This window comes from Mercurialis annua, linkage group LG4, assembly GCF_937616625.2.
Source record: "Mercurialis annua linkage group LG4, ddMerAnnu1.2, whole genome shotgun sequence".
NCBI lineage: Eukaryota > Viridiplantae > Streptophyta > Magnoliopsida > Malpighiales > Euphorbiaceae > Mercurialis > Mercurialis annua.
In genome coordinates, this window is record NC_065573.1 from 22,594,923 (window position 1) to 22,610,714 (window position 15,792).

The 15,792-nt window shown below is 32.1% G+C and overlaps 1 protein-coding gene across 1 annotated transcript; it reads left to right on the plus strand.

Annotated features, from left to right (window-relative positions):
* The first annotated feature begins 202 nt into the window (after positions 1 to 202).
* Positions 203 to 1,309, plus strand: LOC126678453 (MADS-box transcription factor PHERES 1-like). The gene has a single exon (XM_050373349.1). The coding sequence runs from the start codon at positions 203 to 205 to the stop codon at positions 1,307 to 1,309; it is 1,107 nt and encodes a 368-aa protein (XP_050229306.1).
* The last annotated feature ends 14,483 nt before the right edge of the window (positions 1,310 to 15,792 follow it).

Genomic DNA, 15,792 nt, shown 5'->3' on the forward strand with positions numbered 1-15,792 from the left:
TCTGAATTGGCTTTCAACTTTTGTTTTTTTACCTCTTTTTTCAGTTTCACCATAAAATAATATTACTACATTATTAGCCCTAATTCTTCCTTTTTCTACTATATAAGCACCTTTCATAACTAGGGTTTAGAGCACAAACTCTTACAGTCTCCTCTCTATTTCAACAAATTATCTTTTTTTTAGCTGTTTTATAGCAAGAATCATGACTAGAAAGAAGGTTAAGCTAGTATGGATAGTTAATGATAGTGCAAGAAAAGCTAGCCTCAAAAAAAGAAGAATTGGGCTATTAAAGAAAGTGAGTGAACTCACCATTTTATGTGGTGTTAGTGCATTTGCTATCATCTATAGCCCAGGTGAAGCTGAGCCAATGATATGGCCATCAAGGTCAGTAATGCAACAAATGTTAATAAGATATGAAAATATACCAGAAATAGTTAAGTATAAAAAGATGATGAATCAAGAAATTTATTTAAAGGAGAGATTAGGTAAGAATCATGAGCACTCAAAGAAGAGTAAAAAAAAGAATAGAGACCTAGAAATGTCTTATCTTATGGATAGGCTCCACAGCCAAAGAAATGGTATTGATGATTTTGCAGCAATTGAAATGCAAATACTTATATGGTTGCTGGAGGAGAGGATGCGGAATGTTCGAAAAAGAGTAGATTTTTTTCAACAAGTTCCGCCTCTTCCTCCACTCGGGCGTCCACCTCCTCTTCCTTCGCGAGGCACTCGTATTGACATGGAGGTAATGGCTGGTAGTGATTATGGTGGCGCAGATCGCGTCATTCAGAACGATTATAATAATCTCAATGATGCGATGTTGTTGAACCAACGGTTTGTTGATATGATCAACGCCGCTGAATATACTAATGTTCCTAGTAGCGGCGGTGGTACTCAACATGACATAGGCATGCTACCACCGTATGCTTATAACCATCCGGCGGGTTTTTCAGGTGCTGATCATTTGAAGCCTTATGGCTTAGGGTTTCCTCTCCCTACTAATGCTAACTTCACTATACCAAGCAGCAACGGCTACGGGGGAGGAAATGCTTTTTTTGATTTGGGGCAGTCGCTTGTTCTGCCTTCGGTGGGAGGAAACCCTTTCGAATTTGGGCTTCCCCATGAAAATATTGCAGGGGGCAGTACTACTACAGGAAATGCAATGGGACTAGAGCTGGCTCCTCCTACGAGCAATGTTGGAGGTGACTTTGGCGGTAACATGGAGCTGTCTGAATTTCTTGGTGGTGGAAGTGATACTGGGCTGCCATATGATTTTTCAAGGGGTTGGCCGCATTCTTTCTCTCCATGATCATTGTAATACCTCTTTTATTTTCATTTGCGTTTAGGTTATTATATGAGGAAAGTATATGTCGGATATTAACCTCTCTAGATCATTCAAGTCTCAGGAAATTTTAAAAAGGTCACTAAAGTCAATTTTCTTACAAAATGGTCATTAAATTATACCTTTTATTACAAAAATATTTCTGTTGTTACGAAAAGAACATTAAATTTTTCGTGAATTACAAAAAAGTCATTATGTTATACCTTTTATTACGAAAATCTCACTAAACTATATTTCTTTTTGTAATTTTGGCTTGCCACGTAGCAAAAATGTTACGTTTTTACGTGAAAACAGTACGTTTTGTATGGGTGAACCCTTTTGTAATAAAAGGTATAGTTCAGTGACCATTTTGTAAAAATATTGACTTTAGTGACCTTTTTGAAATTTTCTGAAATTTGAGTGACCCAAGGAGTTTAATATCTGTATATGTCACACCTACTTTTCCAGCTTATTTACAGACATATCGTGAAAGTATTTTTATTACATTAAATACTATGTTTTTTAAACATTTCCAATCTATTTTTAATTTTTATTTACATTTTTACTAAAAATGAGAAGAAGTGGTGGTCCGGAGGAGGATGTTGGCGCTTTGATCACCAAATCTGGTGACCGGTCGCTGAAATATGACCGGCATACAGTGGTCTGATGGCTGGCTGTCGACTGCTAACTATTGACCATTTGATTGTTGATGAAATATTAGCGCTTACTATATATAGGTGGATCTTACGTGAACTTTGGTAGATTTTATATTATTGTACTCCACTTTAAAAATCAACACGTCTAAAATTATAATAATCTTAATGAAACGATGTTGTCCAATTTCAATTTTATCCAATTTGTCCTAAAACACATTATTTTGTTTCAATAATGTTCAACTATGTAATTTTAATCATGTGGCGTCTACGTGGCACTGATGTGTCATGCCACACATCAGCCGCCACATAAGAAAAATTGTGTAGTTGGGCATAATTGAAACGTAATCATACGTTTCAGGACAAATTGGATAAAAATTGAAAGGTTTGTATTTTTGTGAAACTTTCATAAAAGATTTGGCCTTTTTAACCATTAGATACGTAAATAATTTTTAGATACGTAAATTATCTAAACGTTACGAAACAATTTATATACGTAAATAATGTAGATACTTAAATAATTTTTTATTACATAACAGTTTTTACTTTTCAGATAAAATATATCCCTTGAACTGCTCCATACGTTTTTTTACTACAATTTATTATCAAAACGTTTTTAGTACTGGTCCAACTTTTCCTTTTAGATACACAGAGCAATACAGAGCAATATAAGTGTTTTATTGAGCTGTTTCTCAATGCAGTGGCTGTTTTATCCTAGGGACGTCGCGGTTGATGGGAAACTTTGCACCACCAAGCAGTGCCGCAAAACGTTTAAAAGAGAGCTATCTAATACGCGACTCAGCCTCATCGTGTTCAGTTCTTTTACAGCAATTATGTCAACAACAGATTTTGTGTATGAATCATGAATCACTTCCTCGAGTCTAGCATATTGGTTGCGTCTTAATGCGATCTCCCGTATGTCACGATTCATCATGACCTTGAACCATGTTCCTTTCTTTATGACTTCAGTCATATTTACTCTTTTTCTTTGAAAATATGTCCTTCGTCTTTCAACGAAATGTAGGTCCTGATAACGTTCAATCGTATATGCTTATACGACTTCTATTTTTGTGAGCTTTCCTTTTCCCCGTTTTTCTTAACATAAAAAACATCAACTTCTTTGATTACATAATGACTTCTCAAGGTATTATTATATGATCTTTTATCACCAGTTAGGTTTTTCCTAACTTCATAGTTTTTTAATACACTTAGAGGTGTGTATGCATTTACTACTTGGTTTACTCTTTTAAGTCGTTTGTTACTTATTGGCAACAAACGATACTACCTTAATTATTGATCTAAAACTTCTCATAAGGTTTAGTCATCCATAAATTTTATATTTATCATTTGGACTCTTGTCAACTTGTTGTAGTACTCGAAGTCTTGAGAGTATGGAATACATGATCTTTCTTATACTGTCCATAATCGCTTATATCAAGTCAAAACTTTCCTATAATTAGGTATTTGGATTATAATTCTTTTGACATCTCTTCTCATTTCCATTTGAGATTTGGCAATAGTTTTCAAAATTTGTATAGTGACCGGCATTCCAGTTTGGCTTACTAGTTCTCTAGACACTTTACTAGCATACTTGTCTTATCTTTACTCATATCATTCCATCGATACACTTCTATGACTTTATAGAACCTCTTCATGGTACGGAGACAAAATATTTACGTGATACTTGGACTATACATGTCTGGTTCACACAATCTATCGTCCTGTTTCAGTATTTCATCAACAATACTGAATTCGCAAACTTTTCTTTGTTGATTTACATATATCGCATACTCCAGTTGAGTATTTCTAAACCATAATCTCTTTGAGTTAATCATTTCATTTGGTCTCATACTTGGTTGAGCCAGTAGATTTCTAAAGTTTAAGACCTTACATCTTATACTTGACAATTCAAGGTCTGAATGTCTTACTTAATGATCACTAGCACAGTAGTGTAGTAAGCATGCATATACTTTCTGAAAACCTCCACACTTTCATTGCGCTACTGTGATTCACAATTCACTAATAATTTTTTTTTACAATTAGATTGTAGGATCTCTTATGATATTCTCCTTCATTGATCTTTAAGACATAGGTAACATATCATACAAGTAGTGTTTCTTGACTCCCATCACAATATTGTTTATTTTCGTTATCAGTTTGCACTTTATATCACACTACTAATGTCTTTCAACTTCCGATAAGCGTAGGAGGCGTGGCCGAAGGGCAACGGCAACAATGTGGTTTCAAGTGCCATCGGAAATTTTTATTAATTATAATCAAAAATTAAAAAACACAATCCAACGTCTATACCATTAATGTGTTTTTATTATAGATTACTCCTATTAAAAATAAAATTCTTATAACATTTACTATTTAATGTAAACTGTAATTATTTTTTATTATAGATTACTTATGTTAAAAGTAAAATTATTATTACATTTATTATTTAGTATAAATTGTAACTAACTCTGTAATTCTTATAATTATGAAAGGTTGGTGTTGTAATTTTGACTGTCCTTTTCCCCTCTACCCATCTATATATTTTACAATGGTAAATCCCTTTTCAAGTCCTTGTATTATTAGTTTTTGTTTTACTTAGTTTTTAATAAATATTTTGTATTTAAATAGTATTTTAACTATTTATTTTGTACTCTCGTGGTCCTTTTATGAATAAGATTTGGAGAATGTAACCAAACGCAAGTGATGCCATTAAATTTTTAAAGCTAAAATCACCATAAAATCCATGTACTATTGATTTTTATTTTATTTGGCTCTTGATAAATATTTTTTTATTAAAGAAGGCTCTTATCTATTTATTTTGCACATGTTTGATCCTTCTGTAGAAAAATTTGGTGGATTAAGCAACAGGAACACTATTTGCCAACTATTTTTATGCCCGTAGTCTAATATATTATTTGTGTCATGTGATTCTTGTTACCTTCTTGACACTTCCAACATGTTAATCGTGTCATGTCGTGCTATCCATTTTAAATTGGCAAAATTTATCTTGAAGTCTCTGTACTTTATCATTTTTATTCAGGAAAATCTTACGCCAAAAATAATATTTTCTTTGTCCCTATACTTGCCAAATTTTCAATTTTCATTCTCTATTTTGTGACTAGAGAAAAAGAAATATAAGTAGAGGAACCGAAACACACAAAAAGTGCATCAAAGTCATAAAAATGACAAGTATAAAATCAGAAAGACACATTTTTTGAAATAGGGACTTTCTGAACAATATAAAATTATTGTTACCAAATTAGCATAACTTTTTATTTGTAATTGGCTTTACCAATATCATTTTTTTTGAATATATAATTCATTTTATTGAAACAATGTAAGACTTTTTCTGCTAAGATAGATTTATTAATAGGTCCTTAAACTATACGTCATTTAATTAACTAGCCTCTGAATTAAATTTTATCTCTTTTTGGTACCTAAACTTATAAAAAAATGTATCTTTTAGTCTTTTCGTTAAAGTGTGTGATTCACGCTCCAAAAATGACAAGTTACTTATTTAAAAATGCTACATAGTTAACGGTTTTTCTAACGGAGATCCATCAAAGTACTTGAAGACACATTCCATAAAGTTAATTTAATGATCTAATAATGAGTTAAGTTTATATAATATATATTTGTATGGTAGAAACCCCACCTCCTGCCTACATATATACAATATAAGGCATCTAATATCTGTAGAAGCTGCGAATGAGTCATCTTACCAAAACACCATTTACTTTTAACCATAATAATACTTTCATTAACTTAAAATATACATGTGCTTAGAAGGCATTTAAATCCAAATTGCCTCAAATTAAATTTTCTTTTTTATTTTCCAATTTCACCCCTGAAATACAATGTTATTTCAATTTTTATCTCATTCTTGACTACTATATAAACATCCTTCTAATGAACATTTAGAACTCCAAAAATTTATAGTAGAGATATCTAAAAAAAGAACATGAAGATGTTGAAATGTCATATCTTATGGATAGCTAATGTATTATCAAGGTAATGGAAAATATTTATATTATTTTTCAAGCCAATTAAATGCAAGCTTTTCTATGGTTATTAGATGAGATAATGGAGGATATGAGAAATATTTTTGAATATTTTAAACTAAAAATCCACCTCCTTAATTATCATCACCGACTTCATTTTTTCTAAAAATATTGCGGTGTTGATTAATATTCACTTAATTGTCTTTATTTACAATGTACGAATACTTTGATATGACAGTTTTATATCTTAATTTTAAAACAGTTGCACGTTTCTATATTATTTTTGTACAACATGAAGTGTATGCAGGGATACTTCATCCAATTCAGTTCCATATAGTTTCTCTTTTCAAAAATATTGTTTAACTCCTTTTTCTAATATCCTTCATTTTCTCCTCCAATAACCATATTACAAACTGCAAATTAACGAACTTGAAATCATGAGCTAATATTTAACCCATTATCTAACTAGTTATGATGAAGCCTATCTATAAGATATGACATCTCGATCTCTATGTTCTTCCTAAGATATAGTAGCAGGTTCATAAATTTTATATAGTGATATAATTAAATATATAATTGCAGGGAGCTTTGGCCTGCTTTGCAAAACTCCTATAGCATCCTTTAAGAGTTCTGGATTCGTCTCGGGACTCTACAGCCAGCGGGCTAAATTAAAAATAAATATCTAAATTAATTTTTCCTAATTCTTGCTAACAAGTAGAGTACGTCTATATTTATCAAATTATATATATATATATATATATATATATATATAATTTAAACATTTAATTATAATATATTAATAATCTTAAATATAAAATATTGAAATAATAAAATATATTTTTTGTAATTTTTTTGGTGGAATTTCATATCTTCAAAATATTTAATAATTACATCGTTTATTATTGATGAAGTTTGTCTACTTGATAGGTAAACAAAGGTTAGACTATTATATTGATTAGATGTTGGTTATTCGATGAACACTCCGATGATAAAATCTGTATTTGACATGTTATGACAGCTTAAAAAAAGGTTTTTAGTATTAATAATACTAATATGTGTTGATACGCTTAACTAGCTCGAGCTCTTTATATAGTGATGTTAGGGCATATATATCTAATAGAGCCCCAATAGGATTACAATTCCTATTAAAGTTTAATAAAATTCTTTGGTCGTCTTTTATATGGTTTGAGATTTTTCTAGACGATACTAGAACCTTCTAAATAAACTTCAAATTGTATTTAGACAAGGAGTACATGTTTAAATAAGATGAGATTTTATCTGAATTATATAGATTATTATATTCAGGTCGAATTTTAAGAGGTTCGTTCTTAATAGGCGAATCATATGTGGTTCATCCTTGAGAGGTGAATCCGTAGGGGATCGCTCTTTTGTTTGATCTAAAGTTGCTTTGTTGTAATTGATATGGGTTAGATGCATAGATCCGTATTAGATTGTTAGGTTCAGTTTTCATCAATTACATATTAAATGCATTTTCTTCAAAGTATGTTATTAGACAATCCTAAATAACTATTAATCACTCATATTATTTCGTAAGCCGTTATATAACGATTTTGTTATCAAAATTATCTTTTTAAATATCTGCATATGTCGAGTCATATAATTCAAAAAGTGATAACGAAATCTTGTTCTTTGTAATATGTCGACATGATTATCTGGAGAAACAATAAACATAGAGTAAATATTTATTTATTAAATAAATCTTAAATAAATCTTAAATATTTATTTTTAAATAATAATAAATAAATAAAAATATTAAACAACATTTATGTCTGATAAAAATAAATAAAATTTCACTCCAATTATTTAACATTTTAGTTTGCGCTCAATAATTTTTACTTTTCAATTTCAAATTTGTATTCTCTATTTAAACAACATTGCTTCCACTTTTCAATTTAAAGTTGACCTTCGTGATTTAGCATACAACAATTTTGAAGTTTTAGTTTTTTTAATTAATAAAGAATTTATTCGATTATTTAATAGATAAATAGATTGGATAAAAATTATTTTAGGAGATAAATATATATAACTAGTAGTGAAAAGAAGTAGTGATAAATCACTAAAAACAGGGGAGTGATCCACTAAAATTCTGGAACCCGAATACAGAGAGCACAGTCAAATAGAATGTCAGAAGTTTTTGGACGCTAACTTCAACAGTACTCATGTGAGTATTGGTGAAGAAGAAAGGTAAAATAAATAGAGTAACATTAGAGATCCAAAAAGGAGTATCTTAGGGTCTGTTGGTCGATTTCCGCAAGTATACGAGTTTGCTCGATAATGAAAGGAATATGAAGTACGAATTATCGATCCCACAAGGAAAGGAGCGTTTTAAACACTAGATTTAATTAAATTTGATTTGTCTAGCAAATCAAAAAAATTGGTTTGATAAATGCTAAAAGTAACAAACAAAGCAAAACAAGTAATTCATAACAATTAAACAACTGCAATGATAAAAAAAATATTGAATTAATAAGATAGAAAACAACAAGGGTAAAGCAATTGGATTATGACAAATCGAACATGCTAATTCAAACTATGATAAATGAATGCTATGTCGTACGTGTATTTCGGATTAGACACTTTCTCCGCTCTTTCAAGCCCAAAGCAAGCAAAGGTTTATTAAGCACTAACTAACTTAATTAAATAATTCATTCTCATGTTATTACTGATCAGCCTAATTAGTTTTAAATAATACACCTTGAGAAGACCTAAAAGGCTAAACTAATTCACATGTTACCAACAATTTATGTTAATGGTTAATTGAGATAATTAAGACTAGCTCCCAAAAATCTAAGTTTAATATAATCAAAGGTTATTAAGGCCTTTAACAATCACATTAAGCATATTAACCGTTCCATACAACCATCATAACAATTATATATCAATAACTTCTCATAGCATACAAGAAAGTCACTACCTAATTAGAAATTTAGCTAGGCATTAGAGTTAGGGGTTGTTTTTTTTTATTATAGTTTATGTTTCATTTTAAACTCGTCGACTATTCATGTTTCAGAATCGAACTAGGGTTAGTTGCTTTCTAGGCTTTCTCGGAGATTTGCAAGTAGTGAGTTTATATTATTATTTACCGTTTTATTGAATAAATTATATATTTTGCTATATAAACGTATACGTAATTTTTGAAGTGGTTTTCAAATTGTTATGCATCTGGATTGGAACGAGTCATTCAATGGGTATCATCGAGACTGTGTACGATGGTATATACTTTGATATTAGCTGAGTTACATTTGGCCTGCTTTAGAATTATGTCACGATCCAAACTCATAGATCGCTATCGGCGCTAGAGTATGGAAGTGGTAGTTGCAAAACCCGTAACTAACCTCGCGGACAAACACACAAACAACAATATATCAATAACCAGCATAAAACCAGCGCTCGGGGACAACCGAGACTTCAACCTAGGTCTAGTGATTATATCAACAATATATAAAATCAAATGCTCTGCACAACTCCAAGACTCCAACAGCATAAAATAAATAACAATATCCATATTATACATTAAAACATGTCAACAATAAAATCATAACATTCGGAACAATTCAATAAACCAAAGTTGAGATAAGTAATAAATTAGTACTAGTGCGATTTAAGAATTTTAAAATAAAGGCTTATCCTCTGAAAAATCCCACATCTTTTAGCCCCAATTCGTTTGCAGCCTCACCTTGCAAAATCTCCAATTTTACCCAAATTTTCACCTTTAATCTTTCAATTGTACCATCGATGTATTAAATTGACATGTTTTTATTGAAAAATATTTAAATCAATACTTTATATTTCAACCAATATTCTAAATAGTGCCAAAAGTTAGAATTTGAACAAAAAAAACATCTTTCTTCAAAATAAATAAAGTTAGTTTTTTTTACAGTAAATATAAATCAATTAAAAATAGTATTAAATAATTACTCAACCAAAAACCGCCAACCATTTTTTCGGGTATCGCCAACCATCCATCGCCGGAAAATAATCCGTTCAAAAATTAAATATATATTTTTACATATTAAATAATTAAATAATTATATTTCAAAAATTAATATTTTTTTAACCGGGTCTTCACCGACATACAGACCCACCATGGTGGACATGCCCACCGTTGTTGGTCTGTCCGCCTGCGAAGACGGTAGTCAACTCCGGTTAAAAAAATTATTTTTTTAAAAAAATAATTATTTATTTAATTATTTAAGATGTAAAAAATTATTTTATATTTTTGGATGGATTACTTTTCGGCGGGAGATGGGTGTCGGTTGTCGGGAAAAGGTGGTGGCGGTGGGTGGCAGTTTTCGGTTGTGTAGTTTTATTTGAAATTTATTAATATTTGCAATATTTTTTAAGAAAGATGGTTAAATTATTCAAATTTTAATATTGAGGATTATTTCAAATATGCGATAAGATATAAAATATTAATTTGAACTTTTTTTTATGTGAAAAGAGGTCAATTTAATACTTCGAGGGTGCAATTGAAAGACAAGGTGTAAAATTTGGGCAAAATTGAAGATTTTGTAAGGTGAGGGTGCAAACAAATTGGGACTAAAAAGTGAGGGGTTTTTCAGAGGATAAGCTTAAAATAAAAGACCATCTTTTAAATAAACTCAAAAGTAGACCTCCACGGAATCAATAAAAGCTAGAGATCAATCAGACGCACTCAAATTAAATAAACCTAGAAATGCGAAAAAAACGGAATCGTATATATTGAGATAAGTTCATACTACTATTTACATTTATAAATAAAACCATTAAAGACAATAAAAACATTTACACTTATATAACATTATGGATAAGTATTGAACCAATCCCAAAGTAGGTGTGACGAAGAAACACCGAATCCCAAAATAGACGGGAACAAATCCATATCGATTCTAAAGTAGGTGAGACGTCCCTACACCGAACCGGAAATACTTACTGGTGCACATAGTCTCGATGATTCCCATCGAGTAGTTTGTTTCAATCTAGATCCATAATGATTTCAAAACCATTTTGAAACTGCGTATACAATATATAGATACAAAATATACAATTCACTTAATAATGTAGTAAATAGTAAATATAAACTCACTGCTTGCGAATACCCTACAAAGCTCTGCAAGTACTAAACTTGTTTCGACTCTAATGCATAAATGGTCGGCGAGTCTGAGAAAGCATAAATCAGAATTAGAACGATTTCTAACTTTATGGAGTATTAGACACCACATAACTAGTTCACACGCCAAAAGAGTCAAAACATTGATAGGAGTAGAAATACTCCTATTTCCTAAGTACTTTTTGGTCTTTTATTGCATGTTTATTGTTGAAATCGTACTCGTTTTGGTTCTTATTGTCATGTCCAAGTATTTCAGGTGTACTCATGGAAATCAATGAGTTTTGGGCTTAATTAGAGTATTCTGGAGGTTCTCGGTGAATATAGACGCAAAAAGCACAAATGTATACTTGTGAATCTGACCCTGCTTCATTGATTTATAATTTTGTGGCAGTTAGCGACTTCAAATGAATTTGTGATCTTCTGGAGAAATGAAGTAGACATCTTAAGCTTTCCGTAGAGTCAAGAACCGGCTCATTCCGACGTGTATACAGGGAGTTATGACATTTTGAAGTTGGAGGTTCTGCAGCAGAAAGGGGTGCACGACATGCACTTTATGGATCACGACGTGCTGCATGTTTTTTGGCTGAATGAAGGCACGACGTGCCCATGACCTGCACGACGTGCCCATGACCTGCACGACGTGCCCATGACCTGCACGACGTGCCCTCCACGATTCCTGCTTGCTGAAAGGACGTTTTTGGCCCTCCGAAAGTGGATTTTGACAAATAAAGACCTTGGTATTGTGGGAATTTCATGTAGCTCGAAGATTACAAGAAGAATTAGTATAAATACCATTCAAAAACATTGTATTAGGGTTCGAAACTTTATGATTCAGATTAGACAATAGCTTAGCATTACTTTCTTCATCGTTTTCTACTCTATTTTCTGGATTATTCATCTATATTGCATTGAGTTCCTAGCAAACAAGGTACGACGATTATTGAGAGATCTATTATTGTTGTTTTCTTTGTCACTATGAATTTTATATACAATGTTATTGAACTTTCTTTAAATATGTGTAGCTAAACCCAACGTGGGGATTATTGATGGGATTTATGTCTGTTTAGATTGATTAGATATGTGGGTTGTTGTTATTACTATGTTTTAATTATTATTCTTAATGCTTGAATTTATTTGGCCAATTTATTCATTGTCCTGTGTTTTGGTTTTAGCTCGAGAGAGTAAAACTGGAATTGACCAACATAATTAAGAACGTAAGAGTTGATTGCACGAGAGTGAATTGACGAGTACGTGTTCTCAGGGTTTACTTCATAAACATTAATTGATTAGTAATTTAGGTTAATTATTGTGCGAGAGTGAGTAATTAGCCTGTTACTAGTTTGTTATCTGTTTTTGCCTGCAATTGCTCGAGAGAGAATTTTAGGTGCTTACGATTAGCCTGAACCTTAGTAGAACAACCAAATTCATATTCCAATCTGACTGAACAGCATAATGAAAGTTAATAATCCCTGTTCTTCCCATCATTATTAAAACCTTATTTTCATTACAGCTTTATTTAATTTTATCCATAATTGTTATTTCAGTTTATTTAGTTTAATAACAACATTCAAATATCTTTTTGGCTATTCAAATTGAGTCTCCTAACTGGTTGTCTTTAGTAGCTTTCCCTGTGGGTACGATATCCGGACTTCACAGTCTGTATTACAAGTTGGCATACGTACGCTTGCGTATTTTTACCAACAAACATAACCAATCCAAATGACATCGAACATAAACAATCCAAATTCAATATCAAACAAGTTAAGTCTAATTCAATTCCACCCAAAATATAACCAGTTTAAAGCAATGAAATCAAGTTTAAAATCAATAAGGTGAGTCAGCCAAGTTACCACAATTACAACACATTTTCTCACAAATCAGGCAACTCAAGTCTAACCCTAACATAAAACCAGCTAGTGTAAAACCAGATTTTAATATTTAGAATATTCTTTGATAAACCATAAAATCCATTTTGAAAAAAAAGCAACTCACAAAGAACTTAAAACCAAAAATACCACCATGCTCACAAGGTGATCAATAAAAGTACATAATGGAAAAACATGCTTAAACGGCTACTATAAGCCTCACGACATATTAGCATGATAACAACCATTCTAACATAATCCAACAATGTTAAACCACTTATATATCATGCTTAAGAAATCAAGACATAAAATGCTAACGAGTTCAAGACTTAGCCAAAATCGGCAAAACAAGCTATCGCAATTTAACACATCATTTGTCAAAACCCAAAACCAACTAGCATAATCCAAATATGCCAAACTAGAACATCAAACACATGATATATCAAATATGGAAAGCCCCTCCACTTGAATCTGATTCCAAACAGTTTATACAATTGCAAAGGTTATACAAACATCATAGCAATGCAGCCGATTCAATATATGTATATACATATACAATCAAGATTTGATATAATAATCACAATAACATAGATCTACTCCAAAGCACAAATGGGCAGCCATGAATCAAAACAAAACAGTGGGTGTTTCCATACCACAGCTAATTAAATGAATTAAACAAAAAACATAACCACAACACAATAATCTATTCAAATCAAACGAGAAAAGAATAGATTAAATACCTTAATAATTCGAGGGATTAAAAAATCTTAGAATTGAGATGGGTACAACACTACAAGAACTAAATCAAATGAAGAAATGAGCCACGAGAATCAATCACAAAACCATTGAATTAGAATGAAAAATTAAGGATTAAACACTCATTAAAATGTTTAAGACGCAAGGATTGATAGGAAAACGGCTAGAAATGAGATGGAAATGATTCCATGGTTTAGAAACTGAAAAGGGGTTGTTTAGGTCGAATAAAGCCTATTTAAAGTCTCTAAAACGAACCAAACCAGTTCTAACTACCACCCAAAAAAACGAAGCGAACTGGATCTACGGCCGGTTTTACCCAATAAGTCTGGTTCACAGGTCTTGTTCACCCAAAAAAGGGTCAAAACTATGATCCGAACAGTCAAATAAAAGGTAATCCTCTTTGGAATAACATGTCCGAAGGGGGGCCGATCCGACGATGAAATTGGAAGACATGGACATTTTACTAAAGCATGGCAGATTTTGAAAACATGTGCACATGGTTTTGATAAAAACCCAGAAATAAATCAAATCAACATTAAATATTTCGAGGCTCAAGGGATACACACAAGTCACACTCAACACAACACAACCAAGGTACCATATTTGCTAATCCCAACAATAGCAATCCGAAATCAAGTTGGAATCACAACGAGAACATGCCAAAACACAAAAGAACAAAGAATGAAAGAAAATAACCAATTTGTAACGGATAACCAAACCGACAAATCAAGTTTTTAAAATAATGGATAGTACATATTGGACGAATTATATCTTGACTACTTTACAATCGGTGGAGATTCGTCTCACCTACTTTGGTATTCTTTTCAATACTTATCTGTAACGTTATATAATTATAAATATTGTATTATTTTAAAGGTTTTCGTTTAATAAATGTAAATAGTAGTATGAACTCATCTCAGTATATCTGAACCCTGTTGTTTCCCCACTTACCGGTTTTACGTTTTGAGTGTGTCTGCTGATCTCCGACTTTCATTGTTCTTTGGAGGTCTACTTTTGTTTTACATATAGTTGGTCATAACTTGTTTAAAACTCTTAGACCAAAGTAGTACTATTTTATGTCTTTATTACTTATCTAAACTTGTGGTTTGTCGAATTAGTCTGACTCATATTATATTGTTACTGGCATGATTGTACTTTCGGTTGGACGATTATTATATATGCCATGTGTTAAAGTCTAGGTTGCCCCGAGCATTGGTTTTATGCAGGTTAGTTGTTGTTATGTATGTTTGTATGGTTATCCACGATGCTAGCTACGGGTTTCAGAGTTACTACTCCAATATCTTAGTGTCGGTCACGATCTATGAAATTGGGTCGTGACAAATTTGGTATCAGAGCTTTGGTTATGAAAACCAAGGTCTATTGCATGTTATGTGGTAACTGTTTTGGGCATGATAAGTTGATGTCGTGTCATATGAATTATTGCGGATTCGTGTCTTGTCTTTTGAAACGTCATCGGTTGTTTTTGAAAACTTTTTGCCTTCACCTATAGGAATGTTGTGCGTCGATCTTATGTTTAAACTGATGTTATGAATTATTTGATATTGTTTTCACTTGGGTAATTATATGTTGGTTGTTATGCTTTATTTGATGAATATTTATCTTATGCTTTTGCCATGTTTTGAGTTGTTCCTGTTTTATTCTTAAGAATGAACAATCAGGTTCGTACTCGTGCTCGTGTTGCAGCTCGGCAAAATGTCGAGGCTGATGACGCAATTTCTGTTGAGGTTGAAGAGAATGAACCAGAGGTTCGGACCGGAAGAGGACGGGCCGACAGAGGTCGGGCTAGCAGAGGTTGAGGTGCAGCAGGTGTTCAGGCACCAAGAGTGCCTTAAGCACTGAATATGTTGGCGTTACACTTCACTATGTTTTTAGTTGGGATTAGATCTTTTCAGAACAACCAAATTCAACTGCAAGCGGGTCAAGTTGTTGTACAGGATCAGATTGCGGTGCTTAGTCAGTTAGTGCAGCAGCAGCAATCGTAGGGTGGTGGAGGTGTTGTTGGTGATTTCTGAACCACTAACAAGGATTTTGTGTTGGATTATGTGAGGCTGAAGTTGACAAAATT